At 50.7% G+C, this 27,664-nt stretch overlaps 1 protein-coding gene across 1 annotated transcript in view; it reads right to left on the bottom strand.

Moving 5' to 3' along the window:
* Nucleotides 1-16,286, bottom strand: part of SHISA5 (shisa family member 5) — a 19,646-nt gene extending 3,360 nt beyond the window's left edge. The window contains exons 1-3 of the mRNA XM_044917191.1: nucleotides 16,154-16,286; nucleotides 13,452-13,608; nucleotides 4,042-4,125 (exon numbers count right to left, since the gene is read on the bottom strand). Coding sequence (XP_044773126.1) covers nucleotides 4,042-4,125; nucleotides 13,452-13,608; nucleotides 16,154-16,220 — 308 coding nt within the window. The 5' untranslated portion in view covers nucleotides 16,221-16,286. The remainder of the gene's footprint in view (nucleotides 1-4,041; nucleotides 4,126-13,451; nucleotides 13,609-16,153) is intronic.
* Nucleotides 16,287-27,664: the final 11,378 nt, after the last annotated feature.

The raw sequence follows: 27,664 nt of genomic DNA, 5'->3' as shown, positions 1-27,664 counted from the left end.
ACACACACACACACACACAGTATGGCGCCCAAGCTCACCCCTTATTAGCCTCCACCGTCAGACACACACACACACACACACACACACACGAACACACACACAGTACGGCGCCCCAGCTCACCCCATGTTAGCCTCCGCCTTCACTCCCCGGCTTCCAGCAGCCCTGCACGTCCCCTCTTTCCATCATGGGCCACTCAGTTCCAATCCCCTCCCCTTTCGAGGAAAGGGAAGGCAAATCTTGGCCCGCCCCTCGCCCTGACGTCAGTGACAGGAAGAGCAACACAGAGCCCTTAAAGACACAGCAAGGCCCCGCTGCTCCAGAGGGCCCGGAGCAGGGAGGGAAGCCGAGGTGGTCAGGCGGTCTTCCCAGAGTTGCCTCGCCAGCCTCGCCTGCCCAGCCCTGGCCTCCCCCCATGCCTATCCACCCTCCTGCCCAGACGCTGCCTTGGGATCTGAGGTGCCCTGTCTGAGTGCCCAAGCCATTGCTCAGCCCGCCAGCCCTGTTCCAGCTGTCCTCCTTGATGGGCACCTTCAGTGACCTAGGTCCACCAGCAGCCCCTGGGGCCCTCGGAATGACACACGAGTCCCCTCAGCTCCCCCTCTCCCACCAGCACATGCTCCAAGCCATCAGCCTGCCTCGCCAGCATGATGTAGATGCCTCTTCAAGGGCCCTTGGCCAACCTGCCAGGTCTGATCATGTCACCCCTGCTCCAAAGCCTACTATGGCTCCCGTAGCTCTTGGGATCACCAGGAATTTGATTTATAATTTACTTGTTAAACTGTGTGTATCTGGGACACCCGGCTGGCTCAGTCAGTAGAGCTTGTGACTCTTGATCTCGGGGTCACGAGTCTGACCCCCACAGTGGGTGTAGCGATTACTTAAAAATTAAAAAAAAAAACTTAAAAAAATAAACTGTGTATCTATGTGTACTTCTCTGTATATATATTATAGTTGACAATAAAAAAAAAAAAAGAATCTAGGATTGGTCTCACCAGAGAATTAAACTTAAAATAAGACAAATTTTAGGGATGCCTGGGTGGCTCAGTTGTTAAGTGTCTGCCTTTGGCTCAGGTCATGATCCCAGGGTCCTGGGATCGAGCCCCGCATTGGGCTCCCTGCTCAGCGGGAAGCCTGCTTCTCCCTCTCCCACTCCCCCTGCTTGTGTTCCTGTTCTCGCTAACTCACTCTCTGTCAAACAAATAAATAAAATCTTAAAAAAAAAAAAAAAAAAAGAGGCAGAATCAGCCCAAGCAGGGAGTGTGCAGGCTGAATTGGGTGGTTCCAGAAGGCCAAAGACCCCCAATGTGTGGACTGCGGAAAGACCCTCTCCGGAGCAGGGACAACAGCACTTTGACCAAGATGCTGGCAATGCACTGACCATTCAACAGGGCAGGATAGGGTTCACCTGCCAAAGTTGGGGAGCAGGCAGCAGAAGACCTGGGCCAACCGCAGGCCCACAGGTAACATGGCCACACTCCGGGGAGCAGAGGGCCCACGTCAAGGGAAGACACAACCCATCCAGGCTGTGACAGGCAGAGGTGGCCTCCTCTGGGTCCCTGCACTCTGACCTGGTGCCTCATTCTTGGAGAACCCAAGTAGTCACCCACAGAGGGAGACATGGGGATTTTTTCCCCCACTGAGGCTTCTCTGGAGCTCCCAGCCACGGCCTGCGCAGCAGGGGCTGGACCCCACGAAGGAGCCAACACTCCAGTGGGTAAACAGGGCCCTTGGCCGAGGGGGCAGCACACAGATGCCCACCTGAGGGCATTCACAGAAGTGTCGCTGCTGACCCTGCCCTTCTGCCTGCTTCCTAAGCCCTAAACCTGCATAAGGCAGGTGCCGTGCGAGACACAGGGCTCTGGTCAGAGGCAGGTACAGGCGCAGGCAAGTCGGGTAGCATGACTGCAGTCACCTGCACGTCCCGGCGGGCGGGACTGCCAGGGCGGGGCCACGCGCAGGAGTGTGCACACCACCCACCAGACCCGGTTCTGTGTGCACAGCTCACGGAGGGACAGGTGCTCCTGGGCTCACCCCAGTTACCTCTCTGCTGCCACCAGTCCGAGCAGCCTCTCCTCCTATGCCCCGTGGGGACCTTGTTCTGCAATGTCCCCTCTGTCCCCTGTCTCAGCTCAAGTCTCCACCAGCATCCAAGAAGCCCTTCTTCACCCTGACTCCTCCTCCTCCAACTCCTGTCTTCCCCCTCACTGGTTCGCAGCCAAATCTCTCCCTGAAGCTGTCCACACTCACTTCACCCTACACGTTTCCAACTCGCTCTTCAATCCGCTGCACTGAACAGCTCCTGCCAAGGGTGCCATGGTCTCTGTGGTGTGGCATCCACATTTCTCAATACTCCACAGCCCAAGCATCTTCCTCTTTCCTTCCGCTTCTCTGAACCTTCCCTCTCAGCATCTCCCGAGGCCCTTCCTCAAATGTTGCTGACCCTCAGATTCAGTCCTCAACACACTCCTTCCACCCAACCTGAGCCCTTCACCCCAAACCCACTCCTGGTCCCACATCCTCTCACAGGGCTGGACCCCTGGCCCCATCAACAGAGCAGAGGCCAGGCCCCCCGCCACCCCCCTGGCCACTCCCTAGCAGGCAGCTGCTGAATGACAGTCTCCGGCCTCACCTCCCCCCACCAAGCCCAGTCTCCCTCTGGCCTCCCAACACCTGGGCCTGGGAAGCCATGGCTGCCACCCCCTTCCTGCCTCAGCATCCGTGGAGCAGCCAGAATGGTCTTCTTCCTGAACGCCACTCAGACCAGCACTGCCCAGAACACTTCACTGTCCTCAGGATGCTGCCCCAGGCCCACACCAGCTGGACAGCAGGATGTCCTGTGGGGCCGTCAGAAAGCCCACAGTTATGGGACTCAGCAAAGGAAGGGCACTCCCCGCGTGTGGAGGGAGGGGCGAGTCAAGGTGTCAGTCTCCCATCAGCCAAGGGTGCAGGATCAGCCAGCAGACTGGAGAGCAGAGGCCAGGCCTTGGGCACTGAGGAGGGACCACAGGCTGTACCTCTGTGGCACCTCCCCACTCCCAGAAGCCCTGTCCTGATTCCACTGTGGCCAGTGAGACCCCACACCCACCCAGGCTCACAGGGCAGGATGGGATAGGCAAGCACCTGGACGCCCCGCACAGGTCCGGAGCCCCCAGTGTGCTCCTCCAAAGGGGCAACCAGGCCTGGGCAGATCTTCTCCTGAAAGGGGCTTCTAGATCCACTGGGGCAGGGGCACGCAGCACATGGAACAGACCCCACCAGGAAAATACATGAGTGGCTGCATGCTTACTCCACCCACATGAAGGGTACGTCACAGCACCTCGTCACGGTGGCGACAACACACAGCAGGAACCAGGCCAAGGGAACCGAGGTTTGGGGGACTGCGTTGTTCCCCTTCTGTTCCCTTGACAGAAGGGCCCTGATACAGCAACCATGACTCACAAGCCCTGACACAGGGATTGGGCATATCAGTTATCCCAGCATCTTTACCACACCATCATGACCTCATCACCAAGCACCAGCACCGCCATCGCCCCGTCACTGTCACCACCATCGCCCTGCCATCATGGTCAGCATCACCCATCACCACCATGACCATCACCCCATCCCCATCATCCCATCCCCATCACCACCATCACCCATCACTATCACCACTATCATCCCATCCCTGTCACCACCATCACCCCATCCCTGTCACCATCGCCCTGTCACTGTCACCATCATACCATCGCTGTCACCACCATCACCTCCATCGCTGTCACTTGTTCCCCATCAGTCACCAGTGCCCACCCCGTCCATCACCTAGGTCAACAGGGACCCCCTACCCTTGGCCTTTCAACTGTCAACCACAGTCCCCCTATCCCCAGCACAATGATGAGGACTCAACTTTCCAACATCAGGATCAGGGACCTGGTGGTCAGCTCCTCTGGGGCCCCACTATAATGACTCTGTGGCATCCCAGTGCCCACAGCCCTCACTCTAGCCCACTGAGCCCCTTGTCACCTCCACCAGGAAGATGTGCCCAGCCTGCAGGTTTTATTTACCCTGACATCGGGTCACTGTCCAAGCTGGAACGAAACCTCAGCGCTGAGCCCAGCTGCTCCAGTGGCTCTGTGTCAGCGGACACACTGAAAAGAGGAAACTTCATGATTAACACATCCAAGCCCCACCCAGCACACCAGGAACAAACATTACCTTAGCACGCACACAAAATGCACAAGAGCCGATCCTGCGCGGGCCACAGAGGAGCCCCGATGGCCTCCCAAGGATGACTATCACACACACAGGATCTCAGGCTACAGTGCTGAACATTCCTCTCAAGCGTACCCGGAACATTCTCCAGTATAGACTACATGTAAGGCCACAAACGAGGCTCAATCGATTTGAAAAGATTGGTATCATACAAAGTTATCTTCTCTAACCACAGTGGGATGAAGTTAGAAATCAGCAGAGAAAGACCACTGAGCCACAAAGTGAAAAAAGAAATGCTAAACACAACTCATACCTTGAGAAACTAACATGGTACCAAAAAAGAAAAACAGCAACAAAACTGTGCATTAATAAGAAAATGTAAAGTAAATTAAGAAACATGTAATACAAAAATACAGATTCAAAGGGGCACGATGTTTGTAGCAGCATTATCAACAATAGCCAAATTATGGAAAGAGCCCAAGCGCCCACTGACTGATGAATGGATAAAAACAATGTGGTATATCGGGGCACCTGGCCGGGGTGGGGGGGCTAAGTCGGTTAAGCATCTGCTTTCAGCTCAGGTCATGATCTCAGAGTCCTGGGCTCAAGCCCCAGGTCAGGCTTCCTGCTCAGCGGGGACTCTGCTTCTCTCTCTCTCTCCCTCTGCCCCTCCCCCACACGTGTGTGTGTGCACACACACACTCTCTCAAACAAATAAAAACATAAAAACAATAGAATCTTAAAATAAAAAGATGTGGTATATCCATACAATGGAATATTACTCAGCCATCAAAAATGAAATCTTGCCATTTGCAATGATGTGGATGGAGCTAGAGTGTATTATGCTAAGTGAAATAAGTCAGTCAGAGAAAGACAAATACCATATGATTTCACTCATATGAGGAATTTAGGAAACAAAACAGATGAATGTGTGGGGAGGGAAAAGAAAAAGAGAAGGAGAGAGGGGGAGGCAAACCATAAAAGACTCTTAACTATAGACAACAAACTGAGGGTTAATGGAGGGAGGTGGGTGGGGGATGGGCTAAGTGGGTGATGGGCATTAAGGAGTGCACTTGTTATGATGAGCACTGGGTGTTGTATATAAGTGATGAATCACTAAATTCTACTCCTGAAACCAATATTACATTATATGTTAACTAACTAGAATTTAAACAAAAATTTGGAAGAAAAAATAAATAAAATTGTGCCAAGTAAAAAAAAAAAGAAATTAAGAAATTAGTAAAACTGGATAACAAAAATACTACAGGTTAAAATTCATGAAACACAGCTAACGCAGTTCTTAGATGGAAATTAATTATCTTTTTTAAAAAAGATTGATTTATTTATTTCAGAAAGAGAGACAGTGTGTAGGCAGGAGGAGGGGCAAAGGGAGAGGGAGAGGGAAAGAATCTCAAGCAGACTCCCCACAGAGCACAGAGCCTGACCTGGGGCTTGATCTCATGACCCTGAGACCATGAGCTGAATTGAAATCAAGAGTCAGATGCTCAACCAACTGAGCCACCCAGCTGCCCCAGAAATTTATTTATCTTTAGAAGTAAGATGTTAGGACATCTAGGTGGCTCAGTCAGGTAAGCGTCTACCTTTGGCTCAGGTTTTGATCCTAGGGTCCTGGTATCAAGTCCCGTGTTGCGCTCCTTGTTCAGCAGGGAGCCTGCTTCTCCCTCTCCCTCTGCCTCTTTCTCTGTCTCTCATGAATAAATAAATAAAATCCTTAAAAATAAATAAATAAATAATAAACGTAAGATGTTAAACTCAAAAAGGTGGGGAAAAAGTAATAGAGCAAATCCCCCAAATAAGGAAGGGATTAATAAAGGGAAACACAAAAATAAGAGAACAACAGCCACAAAAAATAATACAAAAGATTTAAAAACCCGAAGTTGGTAGGCCCTCTGGGAAGACTCATCAAGGAGAAGACAGAAAAAGAAAAAATGCATAATAAAAAAGGGGAAATAACTACAGGTACAACAGAGATTTTAAAAGTAATAACTTCAGGGGCGCCTGGGTGGCTCAGTCAGTTAAGCGTCTGCCTTCGGCTCAGGTCATGATCCCAGAGTCCTGGGATCAAGCCCCACATTGGTCTCCATGCTCAACAGGGAGTCTGCTTCTCCCTCTCCCACTGCCCCTCCCTCTGCTTGTGCTCTCCCTCTCTCTGTCAAATAAATAAAATCTTTAAAAAAATAAATTAAAAAAATTAAAAATTTTAAAAAAAGTAATAACTTCAGGGGCGCGTGGGTGGCACAGTTGGTTGATTGTCTCACTCTTGATTTCGGCTTAGTTTGTGATCTCAGGGTCGTGGGATCAAGCCCCACGTAGGCTCCGCACTCGCTGTGGGGTCTGCTTGAGATTCTCTCTCCCTTTCCCTCTGCCCCTCCCCACTGCCCTCTCCCTCTCACTCTAAAATAGATAAATCTTTGGGCGCCTGGGTGGCTCAGTTGGTTGGGCAACTGCCTTCGGCTCAGGTCATGATCCTGGAGTCCCAGGATCGAGTCCGGCATCGGGCTCCCCGCTCGGCAGGGAGTCTGCTTCTCCCTCTGACCCTCCTCCCTCTCATGCTCTCTCTGTCTCATTCTTCCTCTCTCAAATAAATAAATAAAATCTAAAAAAAAATAGATAAATCTTTAAAAAATAAAAATAAAATAAAAGTAATAGCTTCATTGGCTAGTATCAAAAAGACACAATATAACACGTACTGGGGAGCATGTGGAGAAAGGGGAGCCCTCGTGCGCTGTTAGTAGGAATGCAAACTGGTGCAGCCACTGTGGGAAACAGTATGGAGGTTCCCCCAACAAGTTAAAAATAGGCATACCATATAATCCATATACAAGCAATTCTACTTCTGGGTATTTATCTGAAGAAAACGAAAACACCTATTCGAAAAGATATGTGCACCCCTATGTTCACTGCAGAGTTATTTATAATAGTCAGGATGTGGAAGCAATCTAGGTGTTGATTGGTAGATTAGTGGATAATGAAGATGTGAGGCACGCACACATACACATACACACACACACACACACACACACTGGAATATTACTCAGCCACAAAAAGAAGAATGAAATCTTGCCATTTGCGACAACATGGATAGACCTGAAGGGTATTATGCTAACTGAAATAAGACAGAGAAAGACAAATACTGTATGATTTCACTTCTACGTGGAATTTAACAAACAACAAACCAAAACAGAAAGAGCCTCATCAACACAGGAAACAAAGTGGTGGTTACAGAGGGAGCACAAGTTGGGGGTGGGGCGGGTGAAAGAGGTGAAGGGGATTAAGAAGCACAAACTTGCAGTCATAAAATAAATAAGCCACAGGGATGTAACGTACAGCACAGGGAACATAGGCAATAATATTGTAATAACTTTGTACGGTGACAGTGACTACACTTACCATGGGGATCATTTTGTAACATATAAAAATACTGAATCACTATGATGTATACCTGAAACTAACAGAATACTGTATGTCAACTATACTTTGATTAAAAAAAAATAACAATAATAACCTTCTTTGGATTCTGATTTGAACAAACCACCCATGAAAAGGCACTTTGGAACAAGTGGAGGCAACTAAAGACAGACTGGCATTGAAAATTATTAATGAATTACTGTTAATTGTACCAAATGTGTTATTGAAAGAGTGGTTGTATTTCTTTACAAAGGACTCATTTGTACAGATGAAAACTAACATTTAAGGAGACGTTTTTTTAAAGATTTATTTATTTATTTGAAAGAGAGGGAGATCAGAGGAAGGGGCAGAGGGAGAGAGAATCTCAAGCAGACCACCCACACACACACACACACTGAGCACAGAGCCCAACTAGGGCTTAATCCCAGGACCCTGACATCATCACCTGAGCAAAATCCAGAGTTGGACGCTCAACTGATGACTGAGCCATCCAGGAGCCATTGGGAGAAATTTTTATGATGTTTTAATTTTTGTTTTGTTTTAAAATAATCAGAAAAAAAAGTGGTGGGAGGTGTATAAAATAATAGTGTCAGAGTGTTGGTAACTATGGAAGCAGGTGATGGGTATGTAGAGTTATTATATTATTCTCTCTGCTTTTGTATATATTGAAAATTTCCAAAATTAAATGTAAAACAAAATAAAATTAAAAAGCATTAGGAACAACTATATCCTAAATTTGAAGGAAAGGTGAAGCTGAGGAGAAAATAGTTTTTAAAAACCAGTGTGCAGGGGCATCTAGCTGGCTCAGTTGGAAAAGCATGCGACTCTTGATCTTGGGGTCATGGGTTCGAGCCCCACGTCGGGTGTAGAGATTACTTAAATAAACGAAACTTAAAAAAAAAAAAAATCAGTGTGTAGCCTTTGGTGAGCAATAACAGAGCAAAGGATACCACACTGGTGTGTGGAAGGCTGGAAAGAAAGCTCCATGGAAGTAAGCATGGTATCTGAGGGCCTGTTCTCTGAAAGTCTCGGGTGACAGAGATTAGACCCAGAGCCCACCAGGTGGGGAGACCCTGATGATTCCCACTCACTTGGGATGAGACCTCAAAATCTGCACCCTAAGAAGGGAGGAAGTGAGTAGACAGGTCTTATATACGTGTAATTAGAGTCCTAAAAGGTAAAGAGTGAGAAAATGGAGCAGAAGCAATCTTTAAAGAGATAACAGCTGCCAATTTTTCAAAACTGAGGAAAAAACAACAATTCAAGAAGTACTGTGAACCCCAAACAGCACAAAGCCACCTAGGCACATCACAGCAAAACTGCTGAAAACCAAATACAAAGAAAAATCTTAAAAGTAGTCAGAGGGGGAGCCTTGGTGGGCATCCGACTCTTGATTTCGGTTTAGGTCATAATCTCAGAGTCATGGGATCGAGCCCCACATCAGGCTCCCCACTCGATGAGGAGTCTGCTTGAGATTCTCTCTCTCTCTCTCCCCCTCCCCTGGCTTGCACGCGAGCATGCGCGCATGCACGCTCGCTCGCTTGCTCTCTCTCAGATAAATAAATAAATAAAATCTTAAAAAAATAAAAAGTTTAAAAAAAAAGCACTCAGAAAAAAACATGTTGCTTGCAAAGGAGCAATAATTAAACTGTCAGCTGGTTTCTCAACAGAAAGGACAGAAATCAGAAGACAATGGAATGGAATGGGACGCCTGGCTGGCTCAGTCAGAAAAGCATCTCAAGGTCATAAATTCGAGCCCCACGTTGGGTGTAGAGATTACTAAAAAAATAAATACAAAAGAAATGACAATGGAATGAAAGCTTTAAAGTGTTGAAAGAAGTTGACAGCTGCCAACCTAGAAATCTGTAACTGGGAAAAATATCCTTTAAGAGGGAAGGTGAAATTAAAGACTTTTTCAGAGAAACAAAAATGGAGAAAATTTGACACCAGCATACCTGCATGAGAGGTAGAAGGAGCACGATCTCAGTTGAGGCTTAAAGATGTAGGAAGCAATAAGAAGCAGCAGAGAATATAAATACATGGATAAATATAAATAAATATTCACTGTCAAAAACAATTAAAATACTTATGGTCTTTGAGGTTTACAATAGTATTACAAGAAATAAAGAGGGACATTACACATGATAAATTGAACACTTCATCAGAAAGTCAAACCAATCTTAAATACGTATGCACCTAATAACAAAGCATCAGAATTCATGAAGCAAATATTGACAGAACTAAAAGAAGAATAAACATATCTGTGGTCTCTCAGTAATCGATAAAACAAGCAGACAAAACCAATAAGGACGGAAAAGATCTAAACACATTATCAACCAACTTGACCTAACTGACACTTCTAAAGCACTACACCCAACAACTGCAGAATATACCATTTTTCAAGTTCATATGAAACATTTACCAAGGTATAGTATATGCTGGGTCATAAAATGAATCTCAATAAATTTCAAAAAACTTAAAAGAAAACAACACAATGAGGTATTACTACACATTCAGCAAAATTACTAAAATTAAAACCTTCTAGGAAATAGAAATGATCTAGATCCTGCCTAAGGTATTATATGTGAGAAGTATACATTTACTAAAACTCATTAAGCTGAAACATTAAGACCTGTGCATTTTACTATATGTAATTATAGCTCCATTTTTTAAAATTGACTTACAATGCCAAGTTTTGAGAGGAGGCACAGCAAACTGGAACACTCATACATGGCTGGTAAGAGTGTAAATGGTACAATAATGCTAGAAAACTGTGAGTACCTGCCAAAGCTGAACACATGCAGCCAGTGACTCAGCAAATTTACTCCTAGATATTTACCCAAAAGAAATATGTTCCATTTAAAAATTTTTTTAAAGATTTTATTTATTTATTTGAGAGAGAGAATGAGAGAGAGAGCATGAGAGGGGGGAGGGTCAGAGGGAGAAGCAGACTCCCTGCCGAGCAGCGAGCCCGATGCAGGACTCAATCCCAGGACTCCAGGATCATGACCTGAGCCGAAGGCAGTCGCCCAACCAACTGAGCCACCCAGGCGCCCCATTTAAATTTTTATTTATTTAAGTAATCTCGATCCCCAACATGGGGCTTGAACTCATGACCCTGAGATCAAGAGTCGCAGGCTCCTCTAAGCCAGCCAGGAGCCCCAGAAATATGTTTCTTTTAAAAGGCACCAAAGAGGGGCTCCTGGGTGGCTCAGTCAGTCAAGTGCCCAACTCTTGATTTTGGCTCAGGTCATGATCTTGGGGTCGTGAGATCAAGCCCCAAGTCAGGCTCTACACTCAGCAGGGAGTCTGCTTGAGATTCTCTCTTTACCTCTCCCTCTGCCTCTCTCCCCACTCATGCACTCTCTCTCTCAAATAAATAAATAAATCTTTAAAAGGCACCAAGGATTTGTAAAAAAAAAGAGTTCTTAGTATCACTATCAGATTAGCAGAAACCTTCCTTAGTCTAATAAGGTGTCTTTAAAAACAAAAAAACTACAGCAAACATTACTTTTAATCAGAAATGATGAAAGCCTTCCCCTGAGACAAGAATGCTCCCTATCATCACTTCCAATCAACACTGTACTGGCGATCCTAGACAGTGCAATAAAGCAAGAAAAATTAATTAAAAGTACAAGAATTGGAATGGAGACAAAAAGCATTAATTACACATGATGTGACTACTTTTGTAGAAAATTCTTAAGAAGTTTCGATTAAAATCACTCAAATTAATACATAAATTTAGTAAAGTCTCTGGATACAAGGTCAATTTATAAAAATGTATTACCTTTATATCAATAAATAATGAGAATTTTAAACTATACTGTTTACAGTACCATCAAAAAGATTACCTAGAAAAAGTACAGGGGCAGGGAAACTATTTGACAAAATTCAAGATCCCTTTATGACTAAACGTCCAAGCAAACTAGACATAGAAGGAAACTTCCTCAATCTGATAAAGGGCACCAATGAAAAATCTACAGCTAGCATCATACCTAATCCTATATGTTTTCTCCCTAAAATTGAGACCCAGACAGGGAGCTCTGCTCTCACCACTTCTATTCAACATTGCAATGGAATTCCCAGTTAGTGCAATGAGGCAAGAAAAAGGAATAAAGGAATACAGAAGGTAAAAGAAGTAAAGAGTAGAAGAAAAAATAATGGAGTAAGAACAAACCAAAACAATATGGTAAGTGAAAAAAAAAGAAATACAGAATAGGAGAGACCAAAAAAAGCACAAAATAAGATGGCAAATAGAATCTCAGAACACCAATAATTACATTAAATTTAAATGAAATGCTGTATTAAAAAAAATTACTGGAATGGATTTTTTTTTAAAGACGCATGTAAAAATATAAGGACATCAAAAGGTGTTCACTTCCAGTGAAAGGGTGGAATATGATCCATCAGGAATCCTTAGGTATGGCTGGCAGGTATGCAGCCTGGTGCTGCCATTCCCAAGAACACCTTGGAAGTCCTTAGTAACTACAGACATCTCACTGACCTGGCAATTTGCTCCCATGTACATGTCCAAGAAATTCTCACATGGTTCCACAAAAAAGAGAAAGGAAGTATAGGAAGATGCCCACAGCAGTTATCTATGATAGCAAGCTTAGGACTCACACCACCGAGAATGACACCACAGGGTGGGCACAGCCCAGCTGTACACCATGCAATATGAATGGGTCTTACAAATAAAAACACTGTGCTGAATGCAAAAAAGTAAGGGAGTTCATTGTATCCACAAAACAATGTAGACTTTTCAAAACACAAAGTAGCTCAGTTGGTAGACCATGCAGCTCTTGATCTTGGGGTCGTGAGTTTGAGCCCTCTGTTGGGTGTAGAGTTTAAAAAAACAAAACAAAACTTTAACTTAAAAATCAATCAATCAATAGGGCGCCTGGGTGGCTCAGTTGGTTAAGCGACTGCCTTCGGCTCAGGTCATGATCCTGGAGTCCCAGGATCGAGTCCCGCATCGGGCTCGCTGCTCGGCAGGGAGTCTGCTTCTCCCTCTGACCCTCCCCCCTCTCATGTACTCACTCTCTCTCATTCTCTCTCTCTCAAATAAATAAATAAAAATCTTTAAAAAAAAAATCAATCAATCAATCACACAAACAATGAAAAGGACATACAGACTGGTTGCTTATGGGGTGAGAGGGAAATGGAAAGGTCACATGAGACTAAATATATAAGATGGTACGGGCTGGGTTGGGCTTACCCAGACCAGTGATGATCACCTGCCATGAGCTGAGAAGTTGGACCACCTCCACCCTCTCTATCCCTATGACCAAACACAAAAGAAACGCAGACGTGGCAAAGGGAGACCTTGCTTCCAGCCCATGAAACGGTCTAAACCTAGATGGAATGCAAATCCACTGGCCACACCAAGAGGACCCAGGCATGGTGCAGAGTGTGATGTGCGCCCCAGGGCCCACAAGATGATACCTACACAAATCACATACAATCCCCTGCCAGGTGCATGCATATGCTATAGGGTATACTCACACCAAGGTGTGCATCTTTGCTGGTCCAGGTACATACCCAGGGGTGAGCCACAGGGCCAGCTGAGGCCACCAGCCCTGAGAAAACTGCTCAGCCCGAGACTGAGTGAGCCAGGTAAGCTGGAGCCCTTGAGGGTTGGGGAGAGAGGGGCAAGGGACTAACTGAGCAAGCCCAGAACAGGAGCTCCCATCCCTTACCCCCATCCCTGGTCCAGTGCTCTAGCATCTTGAGGGGGCTGCGAGGCCAGAGGGGCAGGGCTATTTCTCTTTCAGGCACACTCCTGCTGGGGGGCGGGCTCAGGCCTCCCACCCTGCGACCACTGTGCACCCACCTGGCCTCAGGCCCGGCACAGCTTCCCTCGCTGCCCACAAATTTCTTCAGCTCATCAGAGCAGCAGTATTGGTTGTAACAGTTGCCACAGCAGAAATCAGGACAGGACTCGGGGAAGAATTTGCGACCACGGGAAGCCACACATACTTCACTGTGGGCTGGAGCGGAAAAGCACACTTTTTGTTAATCGGTGGCCATAGGGCCAGGCCTCACGCCAGATCTCAGCCATGTCCCAGCCCATGTAGCCCCTCCCTTAGCACTGCCTTGCCCTCCCCTCTGTCCCACAGCAGAGGCACCTAATCGGGCTCCCTCTCTCCTCCACCAGCCACTTGCCTTCTGATGAAGACTGACCTTCCTAAGTGGGAGTTTGGAGGGGCCACTTCCCGCTCGCGGACCATCCCTGGTCTCCACTGCCTCAGGATCAAGTCCAGGGTCCACAAAGCAGGCTCTGGACTGCAAAGGGCTTTGATGGTCACCCCAACTTTCCAGCTCTATCCACACTCGGCCCATATTCTTGCCTGTGTCCCGTTCCCTGTCTTCAAATCTACTCATCTTTCACGGCCTTACTCCAGTCCCCCTCCTCTAGAAGCTGCCCAAGCCCAGCAGTCAGAGCTGAACAGTAATGCCCCCAACCAGCTGCTGGGGCCCAGGCACTGGACCAACCCATTCTCAATCCTTACTCCCTCCCCTCACCACTCAGTGCCTCTGCTAGACCCTGGACTCCAGGGCCCTGGCGCTCACAGACCACGCCCTCAAGGCAGGCTCACCTTCGGCCATGGCCATACCCACCATAAATGTCCGTGAAGCACTTAGCCCTGGGCTGGGCCTGCAGCAGGTGCCTGGGAAACGTTTACGCAATTGGTGGCCAGGGCTCCGAGGCAGTGGCACCACTTTAAGCCCCAGAACCATTTCAAGGCTCTCAGCCAGAGTAGGGATCCAAGGACTTTCCCACAGGCTGGGGTAAGGACAGAGCTCCAGTATTCCAGGTCATACTGAGAGGACCTGGCTGACAAGTGTGGGAAATGCCCCAGGGCTTTGGGAGACCACAAGGCCTGCAAACTTCCAGGAAGAAGCTACAGCCAAATGTTCCCATGCATCCTTAGGCTACATTAGCAGAGATCTAGTGCCCACCAGCAGGAGGGGGGCAGTCCCAGATTGTGCCTGGACAGACCCCAAATAGAACACCCTGTCCAGCAAGGCCCAGATGGCTATGGTAGCCTGGAGACAGGTCTGATGACAAACCCTGACGTATGGCTATGTCTCCTGGAAACAGTCCTGCCCCAGCACCTGGACCCGGGGGACCCAGACTGGCCAGAGCCCCAGGGCAGCGTGCTGTGTCTGGAGACTCAGCCTGGTCAGTGTATCACTGTCCCTTAGATGTTCCCCGCAGTCATCCTACCCCCCAGCCCAGGCAGGCTCATCCCCGCCTCTGAGGGCAAAGGATCGAGAATGGGTTGGTCCAGTGCCTGGGCCCCAGCAGCTGGTTGGGGGCGTTACTGTTCAGCTCTGACTGCTGGGCTTGGGCAGCTTCTAGAGGAGGGGGACTGGAGTAAGGCCGTGAAAGATGAGTAGATTTGAAGACAGGGAACAGGAAACAGGCAAGAATATGGGCCGAATCCCAAAGACAGAGGCACTGAGTGACCTCCTTGAGAAGAGATAACTAGGAAGGGGATGGGGGACGGGGGCGGGGTGCTCCGTTCTTGGCAGGTTCAGGCAGAACCCTGCTCTGGGCAAAGCTGCAGGCGCAGAGGACCTGACCACTCCCAGGCTCCCCCCAGCCAGCTGTCCACCTGACAGCAGGTATGGTCAGCATGGCCCGCGCTGCTGGGTAACTCAGGTGACCCACCTCCAGCAGGGTCCTTTCAGCCTCTATGGCCACAGCCCAGCCTCTAAGCTGGGGCTGAAGACACACACCCCTTGCACTGTTTGGGCCAAGAGCCCACAACAGAAATGCTCTTCTGGGCCCCAGACACGCTGGACGAGGCTTGCCAGATCTCACTGGACCAGGGACCGGGGCTCCACCTTCTTACTTTCCCACCCCAGGTCCCCAGATGCATCTCAGCCCCCCAGGAAATAAAGCCCTTTTCCTCGAGAAAGCCACTCACCCCAGAGGGATCGCTCGGCTTCCTCTGGCTGGGCAAGGGGATGTTCCAATTCCTACCCTGAAATGGCCCCCAGCCTGGCCGCCTCCGCCGGTGAATCATCAGTCTACCATCAACACACACAGTGGTGTTTCCTCCAACCCGGGAGGCCAGCCTCAGGCGTCCCCAGGAACACAAGGGCCATGGGAACAGGGGGTGGGGGAGTCCAGCCAGTAAATAGGGCCGAAGGGAAGGCCTCTGATAGAGGGGCCAGGCCTCCCTCCTGCCACCACCCTAGGCTAAGGCCAGGCAGGGACTCCTACCCCAGCCCCTGGGGACGCAATCCCGTGGAACATCTAAGGGAGCACAGATCCCACCTCTACCACCATTACCCGGGGCACAGCAATGGTGGCAACTTCCTAGAGTCTGTTCAGACACAGGGGTGCTGACTGAGGTCAGGTCAGTCCTGGGGGTTGGCTGGCTGCCTTGGGGTTATTGGGGGTAGGGGACACTGGGGATGGTGCTGCCCGGGCTCACTCCAGGGACGCACGAGCGTGGCTGCCCCCCTCCCAGACACACTGTCCCTGCCCGGGACGCGCTGCCCCCACCCCGCGAGGCTCACCACCTGGAGGCGGGGAGAGCAGCAGCACCAGCAGCAGGATCCGCGGCGCGGGGACCCACGCAGCCATGGCTGGGCGGCGGATGACACAAGGGCAGACGGACAGAAGCGGCAGGGGTTGAGATGCCGCCGCAGCCTCAGCGACCCGGGCGGCCACCGCTTCCTCGCCCCGCCCTTGGCGGCCTGTTCCGGGAACCCGCCCGGAGGAGGGAGCGGAGGGGAGGAGAGCGAGGCCAGGGAGGGGGAGCGGACGCCCCTCCCAGCCTCCGGGCCGGGCCCACGTCCAGGGGCCACGCGGACACTCCAGCCCATTCCGGGCGCTGGCGGCGCCTGGTGAGCCCCGACGTCGCCTTCTGGGCGCGGGATACTTTCCGCCTCCCTCCCCTGTTCCCAGCCCTTGGCCCGGAGGGGGTCTTGGGTGGAGGGGATCTGCATCCTAACACTTGGGAGGCAGGACACAGGCCCTCCTCGCGGCAGGGGGGCCCCTCCTGTGCAGCGGATCCTCTCTCCGGACCCACCTGGGAGCCGGGGACCAGGTGAGGTGGTGGGAACAGTGCCCAGAGCAGACCTGGGCACACAGTAGGCACTCAATAAATGCCAGTCCCTCCTGCAAGCCTAATCCAGAGGCTCTGAGGAGGCTCCATCCCCTTGTCCCCTGGGTTGACAGCTCTATCCCCGCAGTCATCCTACCCCCCAGCCCAGGCAGGCTCATCCCCGCCTCTGAGGGCAAGCCTGGTTCAGATGGGCTGATCTGAGGGTGGGAACTGGCAGCTCCCGGGCACACTAGGCCACCTCCTGGCTCAGGGGAGTCTGGCTGGCCCGAATTCGTGTCTGTTCCAGGACCATGTGCTCTCCCAAGACTCCTTGAGATGGCACAGTGGCTAACTGTGGCCCTGCCATTCACTGTGGGGCAGGGGTCTGGGCAGAGCCAGGGAAACGGAGAAGGAGCACGGTCTGGAGTCTGTCCCAGCTGCTACAACAAAACATCATAGACTCGGGGGCTTATAAACCACAGTTCTGCCAACTGGGAAGTCCAAGATCAAGTTGCCAGGAGATTCTGGGTCTGATGAGAGTTTCCGGGTTCATAGATGATTGTCTTTTCCCTGTGTTTTCACTTGGCAGAAGGACCAAGAGACCTCTCTGGGGCCTCTTCTATAAGGACATTCACCCCCATTCATGAGGGCTCCACCCTCAAGATCTAATCACCTCCCAAAGGCCCCACCTCCAAATACCATCACCTTGGGGTTAGAATTTCAACATCTGAATTTTGGGAGGGCACAGGTGTTTGATCTATGGCCAGCATTTTTTTACCCAGGGTTTCTGACCTGCTGCCCACCCCACACCTGGCACATCCAGGACATCGTACTCAAGGCAGAAAACATGAAATGTCACACTGACTGGGCACCTGGGCCAGTGAATACACCCTGTGTGCCACCGCATGTTTCTCACCTGAGGACAGGGGCATCGCTGGGACAAAGAGACCCCAGAGGACAACCTGGGAGGTCCTCAGTGCGGTTCCCCAGGCTGGGGTGTGAGAAGAGGGAGGAGACAGCTAGGCCAGGAGCCACCACCTGGTCGTGAAGGGCTCAGGACTCAGCACACGAGACAGAGGCATGGCTGTCTCCGGGCAAAATGAGGAGCCCTCCCTGACACGGCTCAGCCTCATCCTGCCCCGCTGCCTCTGCACCCCCCCCGCCCCCAGCAATACGGTCTGAAGTTGGACGCAGCCCAGGTCCCCCTTCTGCACACCCAACAGCCACCACATGCTCCCCTCCACCTGCACCTGTCCAGCCAGCCTCTGACCCCTCGTTCCACACCCTGGGTGCCCAGCCTTCTGCGTCCCACAAACTCGGTCTCTCTTCATAACATAGGCCCTGCCCCCAGCAAAGCTTCTCAGAGCTGTCCTTTCTTCCGTCCTGTCACCTGTCTTTGGCCTCTCTGCTCTGACACCCCCACCCCATTTCCTCTCAGGGCCTCTCCCCTGGCCTCATCCTCCCTGACCTTTCCAGGTTTGGGGTCCCCATGCCCTCTCATCTTCCTATACCTCAAAAAGTGGGAAACCTTCATGGGGGAGTCCCGTGAGGGCTCCGTGGCCCACCCAGAGCTGTGCACGGACAGGAGGGGCCGGAGGCCAGGAACAGCCCGAGGCTGGGAAAATCACAGCCATGCATCCTACCGGCGTGTGTCCATGCGGGGGAGGACACCAAGTCTGTGTAGCTGGGAAATGGTCACTTCCACAAGCCACCTGGGGAAATCAGCCCCTCCGAGGCAGAAACCAAACTCCCTGTGCCAAATGTGGGGGTCTCAACAAGATGGAGGGTCCTCCAATCCGACTCTTGATCTCAGGGTCGTGAGTTCAAGTCCCACATTGGGTGTAGAGTTTACATTAAAAAAAAAAGTGTACTCAACAAGAGTGAGGGTCCTACAGGCAGGACACATGAGGTAAGGACCCAGACAGCTGGACTAGCTCAGCAAACACAGTGCCAGGCCACGTGTATGGGACGGAGGTGCCCGGCAGCGGGGCTGCTGCGCTCAGAGGCAGCCCTCTGACAGCCTGTCTCCTCAGGCCTCCCCCACCCGCTCTTCATTCCAGCCGGTGCCCTTCCCTGCTTAGAAACAGACCCTACCTTAAATTCTGCCCCTTTCCAGTCTGGTCTACATGAAATGGCTCACACCTCATTTCAGGGCACACACCACTCCCCCAACTGCTGTTCCCCTGTCCCAGGCCACTGGCACCACAGGGTCCTCCCCTATGTCCTCACCCTCTTCCTCTGCATTTCCGCCTTGCACTCCCTGCTGGTGTCCCGGACCACCTGATCCTCACCTTCCCCACCTTCCACCCACAACTCTACTCTTGCCCCCTCCCTGCCCTGAGCTCTCTGCCAGCTGACTTGGCCTCTGAGATTCACCACAGTCCATTCACCTGTGGTGTCTTGGCCTCTGAGATTCACCACTGTCCATTCACCACAGTCCAGGCCCGGAGGACGCCCAGAACACCACCTCCCAAGAGCTCCTGGGCCACCACAGACAACTCACACCTGTCTCTCCAGTTCCACCTGGTCACCCAGGCTGGTGCTCAACTCCTCCCACTCTGCCACTCTCACCTCCAGAACATTCTTTTACTTACCACTGACCCAGCTCTGGTCTCACCACCTCTCTCCATGCTACCAGTCTTGAACTTCCTAGAGAACAAATCAGTAGTCAACCCCCCCACCCCATCACCACCACTCTAAATCCTGCAAGGACTCCCCGTGGCTCTTAAGGTAAAGTTCCAATTTCAGTCCCAGCAGTAAAATGGGGCTCCTCGTGCTTCCTGGCCACCACACACATCCCCCTCACCCTCTCTGGCTCACCCTTTAGGTCCCAGTTTAAAACACCGCCTCCTTCAGGAAGCCTCCCAAGATGTCAAGCCTGAGTTAGGGTGCCCCTCTATGTTCCCACAGCCCTTGTGACTCCCCCAGCCCAACACCAAACCCTGGGTCATATGGGTGTCTTCTGCTACTCTGGGGGAGTCAATGAGACTGGGGTAGTGTCTGTCTTCTGTATCCAGCACAAGGGCCATGCACATAGTAGGTGCCGGATAACTGAGGAAAAAGGAAAGACAGGATCCCTTTCAGCCCACTGGCCACTTTCCCCTGAGTACCAGGCCTGAATCACTCCCCTCGGGGATGGGCTGCCTCAGTGACCCCAGTCCTCTGTGCTCCCCATAGTAGGGACCTGTGGCAGCAGCTTGTCTTGACTTTCCCTTCCGGGTCCACCCTCCACCTTACCTTGTCCTGGGGCTCCCTCTTCCTGGGCTTCTTGTTGGGCTTGGCAAATAGAAGGCGGGAGGTCAGAGTCTGCGTGGGTGGGGCTGCCCCCCCACTCTACTTCCCCAAACTCCTGCCTGCCGTCAACACACCCCACCCCATAGCACTCCTCTCTCCTAGGTCCCTCTCAGGGCCATATGCTGAGATATTGAGACTTTATCTAGAGGCCACAGGAGTGAATGCCTTGAGAGATCCCTCTGGTGGACAGATTACGGGAACTGACACGGGATGTGTGGGGGCCAATCTGGGGCTAAGGCGTGGTCCCACACCAGGTTTGGGTAACCCTTCCCCACCTTGACCCCGCAGGCCTAGGGATGGAAAGGGCTTCTTGTTTTTTGTTTTTTTTTTTTTAAGATTTTATTTATTTATTTGAGATAGAGTGAGAGAGAGAGAGAGAGCACGCACACGCATGCGCACACACACACACACACAGGAGCGGAGGGTGGGAAGGACAGAGGGAGAGGGAGAAGCAGGCTCTCCACCGAGCAGGGAGCCCGACTAGGGGCTCAGTCCCGCCCCCACCAAGGCAGACATTAAACTGACTGAGCCCCCCAGATGCCCGGGAAAGGGCTCCTCCTGATGTTACCCGCCCCCGGTGCTGCCCCAACCTAGGTGGCCCCTTGAACCTATCTACAGCCCTGTAAACAGCACTTGTATTGAGCTCTTCTCAAACACCCAGCTTGACGAGAATGGGACCTTCGCTTACGGTGGGTGGCCAAGCTGTAATGGGAATTCCACGTGGGGCCGGCAGCCCAGAGCAACACCCAGTGATGCCCAGACGGCCCACTCCTGACGCAGATGCGGCCCATCAGCCCGGGACTGAGCCTCGGGGCCAGGAGCGGTGAGTGCTGTTAAAAAAGAAAACCACAGGCCCAAAAAGGTGTTCCTCAGACCAAGTTCCCAAACCAGGGCTTGATCCCCAGTCTAATTGTGGTTTCAGCCTCCCCCAGAAATGTGGCTGTAACCGGTCAGTCGGGGAATGTTTGATCAGCTCCACTGAGTCGCCCACCTGCTCATCTCCCATCCCTCAAAGAAAGATGAGGTCATCTGCCTGATAAGACACCTGCTTTGCCCCCTAGAAAGCGGCGGGGCCTGGAACAATCCTTTTCTTAGTGCTAATATGAAACATTCTTGCATCTACCCTCCTTCTATAGAAACCCTCCATCTGGTCCCACTCCTCAGAGCCCCCCTCCACTTGCGGAATGCCTCCCAATACATGAAGTGGTTAATAAAACCAATGAGGGGCGCCTGGGTGGCTCAGTTGGTTAAGCGACTGCCTTCGGCTCAGGTCATGATCCTGGAGTCCCGGGATCGAGTCCCGCATCAGGCTCCCTGCTCGGCAGAGAGCCTGCTTCTCCCTCTGACCCTCCCCCCTCTCATGTGCTCTCTCTCTCTCTCATCCTCTCTGTCTCAAATAAATAAATAAAATCTTAAAAAAAAAAAAAAAATAATAAATAAATAAATAAAACCAATGAGATCTTTACATTTTGCTCAGCTGAATTTGCGTTAGTGACCAATGCTAAAGTAGCAGTCCCGGCCATTCCTTTTCACCCAGCCCCTGGGCCCCTTTCTTCCACTTCAGAAAGCAGAAATGCCAGATATTCACTCGCCCTGTGTCTTTTGCCCCGGGGCAAGGGCCTTTGTCCAGGCCCAACCAATCAAATGTACCCCCCTTGGAGGTCACTCCGGGGCTGGCGACCAGCGGGAGGACCGCAGAGAGCCTACTTCGTGGGGGCCGTGGCAGCCAGGCAGCAGCCTGCAGCGTCTGGGCCTGCAGGGACGGGGACGGCCCTGCGGTGGCATGCACAGCAGGCCCGAGCAGAACTGTGATTTGGGCTGGAGACAAACTGTGTGGCTCTGTGTCTTGTCCTCTAGCCCCCTTGGTGGCTCTGGGAGCTACACAAGTTCCTTTTCATAAATTCTCCTTCTGATTAAGTTGGGCAGAGCCCATTTCCTGCAACTGATAGAGGACTTGCCCCCGGGGATGGCAGGAGGTGTCCGCACTGGACATCCGTCCGGTGGGAGCTAAAGGCAGTGGAAATCCAGCTAGGATGAAGGGAAAGGGCTCTAGCTAACCTGGCAGGCTGAAGCCCCCACTGGGAGTGTCGTTTAATACAAAGTAGAGGCTCTTTGTCTCTGCTTCCTGGCACCAGACCTTCTAAAACACTTGGAATGTACTGTCTTTTGGATGCTAATGAAAGACTGCCGGTGGGGAAAGGCACAACCCCTAGATAGGTTCAGGATGGGGTGGGGTGGGGGGGCAGGTCGCCAGAAAGACCAAGCCAGGAATAGAGGGTAGGAACTTTCAGCCCGAACTGCGGAGGCAGGGGGTGGAGAGTTCACTTCTATCAGCCAAAGGCCAATGATTTTTTTTTTTTTTAATCAACGCCAGCAATAGCAAATTTTCTTTCCTTTCAAAAATAAAGTTTTAAAGTCAAAACATCATTTTTTAAAAATTCTAATCCAATTATTTTATGATCTATGTAACTTGGTTTCTAGGGTTTTTGAAGGTAAAGTCTCCCAGTACCCCACTTCTACACCTGTCCTTAAACTTACAAAGGCCAATGATGTGATCAATGGTGCTTCTGTAATGAAACCTCCATCAAACCCCCTGCATAGTGAGTTCAGGGAACTTCAGGAACTGGGAAGGCAGGAGCCCTGGGTATCCTGGAAGCCTTCCATCCCCCCCAATACCTCGCCCTATGCATCTCTTCTGTTTGGTTGTTCCCGAATTGTATCCTTGTTAATAAACTGGTAAATGTAAATAAGGTGTTTCCCTGAGTTCTGTGAGTCATTCCAGCAAATTATTGAATTTGAGGAGGGGGCTCATACCTGATGTATGGCCACCTGGTCAGAAGTTATGGGTGGCCCTCGTGGGACTTGTGGCTCGCACCTGAAGTAGGGTCAGTCTTTTTTTTTTTTTTTCCTCAAAGATTTTATTTATTTATCTGAGAGAGAGAATGGGAGACAGCATGAGATGGGGAGGGTCAGAGGGAGAAGCAGACTCCCCGCTGAGCAGGGAGCCCAACGCGGGACTCGATCCCGGGACTCCAGGATCATGACCTGAGCCGAAGGCAGTCGCTTAACCAACTGAGCCACCCAGGTGCCCCGAAGTAGGGTCAGTCTTGTAGGACTGAGCCCTTCACCTGCCGGGTCTGCACTCACTCAGGAGTTGGTGTCCAAATCAAATGGAATTGTTGGACACCCAGTTGGTGTCAGAGAATTCGTTATCGGTGTGAAAAATCCCACCAAATTTAGTGTCCAAAGTGGTGTCAGAAAACAAGACACCACAGGTGGCCCCTCCCGTGAGGAAGCCACTGAGGACGGGGCTTGAGGAGGCCAAGGGCTTCCCCTTAACAACAGCAGTGAAGGGCTTGAGAAAAGCACCTGGTGTCAGGTGATTGCTTCCAAAAGCGCCAAACAGCTTAAAGAAAGAGAACAGTAGGGTCAGATTCTTGTGTGCCTGTCAAGCTACGAACAAAGCTTTCTCTGCTTTGCAAAGGAGTCTCCTGTCTCCCACAGCGATGCGGCTGAGGTAGGCCCACCATCAAACCCACAGGCTGATTCTGTGGCTTCCAGGTTAAATACTGCCTGAATTCACAGCCTCCCTAAATCTTTTAGGCGAACGCTAGGCACTGCTCAGGACAGAGCACTGAGTGTGCACAGCAACACACGGGAACACTCCGCAAGCCCACATCCAGTGGCAACGCTCACCTTCCTTGACCCACTGGTGGTCACTCGACATGGCAGGCCACTCCCCATTCCACACATGCTCCCCACGCTGGTCCTTTCCATACCCCTCTTCTGGCTCTTCGTGTCAAGCTGTAATGTGGGCAACCCAGGGCTCAGTCCTCAGGTGTCACTGCTTTCCTATCTACATTCCCCTCGAGCGCCCGTCCACTGTCATAGCTCTAAGTGTCGTCTAGGCCCTGATGATGCCATTTCTTATCTCCGGCCCAGGCCTCAACTCCAGAGGCCAAGATGCAACCGTCCCACCAACGCCTCCCCTTGGATATCCCTGACATTTAATCTGAATGCGCCTTCACTGAACTGCCGACCCCCAGCACCACACTGCCCCCGTGGACCTTCACGTGTCCACAGTGGCGACCCTATCCCTGGGCATGGCGGGCTTTCTCATATGCCTTCATCCAAACCAGCAGCCAATCTTGGCTCTACCTTCACAGTTTAGGCAGAATCTGACTACTTCTCAGCAGCCCCAACCCCAGCGTCATGGTCTCTCGCCCAGATTGTCACAGAGGCCTCTGCACAGGTCTCCCGGCCTCCCCTCTGCCCCACTGAAGTCTATTCTGGAGTCAGCAGCAGCCAGAGGGACCCTTTAAAAATGTTCATCAGATCAAGTCACTTGGCTCAAAGTAGCCTCCCCTTTCCAAAGCACCATATCGCCTGAACCCCATGACCTCTGACCACCATGGTCTTCCTCCTCCTCACTCCTGCTTCTGCAGCCACCCCGGCCTCCCCTATGTTCCTGGAACTTACCTGGCACAGCCTGCCCTCAGGGTCTTGCACTGGCTGTGGAATGCTTCACGGCTTCACCCAGGCCTTTGATCACCTTCCAGGCCTTCTTACACCCCCTCTGTCCCAGCGCCCTGTGAGGTGATTCTCTCTGTGATCTTTACTTATTTCTTTACTGTGTCTACCACCATGAGAGTGCTGGCTCCGTGACAGTAAGTGTTTGTCTGTCAGGCTTCCTGGCTTCCTGGCTTAGCCCACAGTAGGCACTTAACGTGTTAACAAATTACACGGGATGAAGATATAAGAAAGAGCACAGAGGAATCAGATTACCACCAACCCCAGACCCTCTGCACCTCCCTGCCCATGGAAGCAAGGCGTCCTTGCCAAGGGGTTTGCCGAGGGAAGCCGACTCTTCTGCCCCTCTTCCCAAACTCCTTAACATCCCCAATGCCTTAAACTAAAGATGGATTCCAGCAGGGCACCTGGTGGGCTCAGTTGGTGGAGCATCATGTGACTCAATCTCAGGATTGTGGGTTCAAGCCCCATGCTGGGTGTAGAGATTACTTAAAAATAAAATAAATAAATAAAAAGATGGATTCCAGCATGTCTGGAGGTCTTATTACAAAGTTAAACCCAAAAGGAAAGGCTTATATATCAAAGAAATTGTAAGACTTTGTTACTTTACCGTGGTCGCAATATGGAGAGCATGTATGAGGAAAGATCCAGGTCCTGGACCAAGGAGATAAGAACCGATTTAAATTGGGCTAATTTTTTCAATACAGGTGCACTTACCAGAAATTTTGGATTCCGTGTGCTGGCTTGAGCTACTAGGGGTCGTTCTGGGTGTCTATTTGGTTGGCTGGAAGGAAAGCTGAGTCTCACTAAATGCAATCAAGATGCCAAAAGTTCCCTGGTATAGTAGAGGAAAGAATCCAAAGCCTCAGGAAGATTCACTCATTCACTGAAAACAAATGTTGGACTGGGATTATCAAACAACTCACCCAGAGATACTCCCTTTACCTTCATTTAGAAGTTCATTGCTGAGGGGAACGTCTTTGAAAAGTCTGTCTGCTAGGACTGCTGTAACAAAGTACCACACACTGAGTGGCTTAAACAACACAAGGTTCTTGCCTCACGGTTCTGGAGCCGAGGTGTTGGCAGGGCCACGCTCTCTCTGAAGGCACTGGGGCATTTTGGATTAGGGGCCCGCCCTCACCTCAACTCAGTACATCTGCAAAGATGGTATTTCTTTTTTTTTTTTTAAGATTTATTTTATTTATTTGAGAGAGAGACAGAGCACGAGTGGGAGAGGCAGGGGGAGAGGGAGAGAGAATCGCAAGCAGACTTGGTGCTAAGTGTGGAGCCCCACGTGGGGCTTGATCTCACGACCCCATCATCATGACCTGAGCCAGACGCTTAACTGGCTGCACCACCCAGGTGCCCTCAAAGATTCTATTTCTAAATAAGGTCACATTATGAGGTATTAGGGGTTAGGTCTTAAATGTATGAATTTTTTTTGTGGGGCGGACACAATTCAACCTTTACTTAACAAGCACCATAGTCACTATTCTCCATGTCAGGGATTCTTTTTTTTTTTTTAAGATTTATTTATTTGAGAGAGAGAGCGAGCATGTGCACTTGCGCACACACGAGCTGGGGGAGGGGCAGAGGGAGAGACTCCCAAGCAGAATCCCTGCTGAGCTCGGAGCCCATTGATGCAGAACTCGATCCCAGAGCTCTGAGATCATGACCTGAGCCGAAATCAAGAGTCAGACGCCCAACTGACTGAGCCACCCAGGGACCGCCTCCATTTTTCACTTTAAAGTTTTGTTCAGGGGTACCTGGGTGGCTCAGTCGTTAAGCGTCTGCCTTTGGCTCAGGTCATGATCCCATCAGGCTCCCCACTCATCGGAGAGCCTGCTTCTCCCTCTCCCTCTGCCTGCCACTCTGCCTACTTGTGCTCTCTATCTCTCTGTCAAATAAATAAATACAACCTTAAAAAAAAAATAGTTGTTGTTTTTTTTTTAAGATTTTACTTATTTGACAGAGAGAGACACAGCAAGAGAGGGAACACAAGCGGGGAGAGTGGGAGAGGGAGAAGCAGGCTTCCCGCCGAGCAGGGAACCTGATGCGGGGCTCGATCCCAGGGTCCTGGGATCATGACCTGAGCCGAAGGCAGACGTTTAACCATCTGAGCCACCCAGGCGCCCCCCAAAAATAGTTTTGTTCAAAAAACATGCCCAGCTCCACACATGATTGGTCTAAGCCAAACATGCCAAAATTCCCTTTTGCAGGTGATAACTGAATTTTAATTTATTAATATATAGTATATAATTATATTATAAACATAATTCATAATTCAAATGTTGCTGAAACCTGTGTCTTTTTTTTTTTAAGATTTTATTTTTAAGTAATCGCTATACCCGACTTGGGGCCTGAACTCACAACCCCGAGATCAAGAGTCGCATGCTCCACAGACTGAGCCAGCCAGGTGCCTCTGCTAAAGCCTGTCTTTGCAACAGCATTTCTTTCTATCCAAATACCCTCTGACCCTAACATCCAATGATGGTCATTGTTTCCGAGCAACCCAAAATGCTACACAATTTTTCAAAATGATGATACATAATCCCTCTTTCTAGGTTGTGGTAGAACACTGGACCTGAAGAAAAATTCTCATAGTGTTAAATCTTGTTCCTTCTGCTGTTGCTTTGTTATTAAAAATCTTTAACACCTTCTTCCCAAAGCACTGAGGCCTCTCAGGTCAGGTGTCCACCCAGGAACCCAGTGCCCAGAGACAGGGTGAGGACCATCAAGCTGTCCCCTGATCTCACCCACCAGGAAGACCATCGCAGCTGAAATCCTGTTACTCAGGAATGAAGCCCAGGGGGTTCTGTCACCCACCATGACACAATTGGGTGAGGCAGAGCCATGGTTACTAGCAACACTAAACCACCCAGAAGCAGCCCGGCCACAGCTCCCTCCACCCGACACACTGCGAGAGGTGCAGCTGGGCATCCGGCCATGGCCAGCCCCGTCGTGTCCACTGAGGAGTAGCCCTGCAACCTGCCCTCCAGCAGCCCAGGCCCAGGGCAGGAGGTTTGCAGAGTCCAGTGAAGTTCTGGGGCAGGGGAAAGGGAAAACCCTGCCCCTGTCACCATCTTCCCCAACCCAAAGGTTGGTGAGAAAGAAAACAGGACAGAACCAGCCGACACGCCCCCAATCAGAGCCTCGT

Source organism: Neomonachus schauinslandi, chromosome 1 (assembly GCF_002201575.2).
Source record: "Neomonachus schauinslandi chromosome 1, ASM220157v2, whole genome shotgun sequence".
Classification (NCBI taxonomy): Eukaryota; Metazoa; Chordata; class Mammalia; order Carnivora; family Phocidae; genus Neomonachus; species Neomonachus schauinslandi.
The sequence above is the reverse complement of the archived record's forward strand: the minus strand, read 5'-3'. Positions and strand labels throughout refer to the sequence as shown.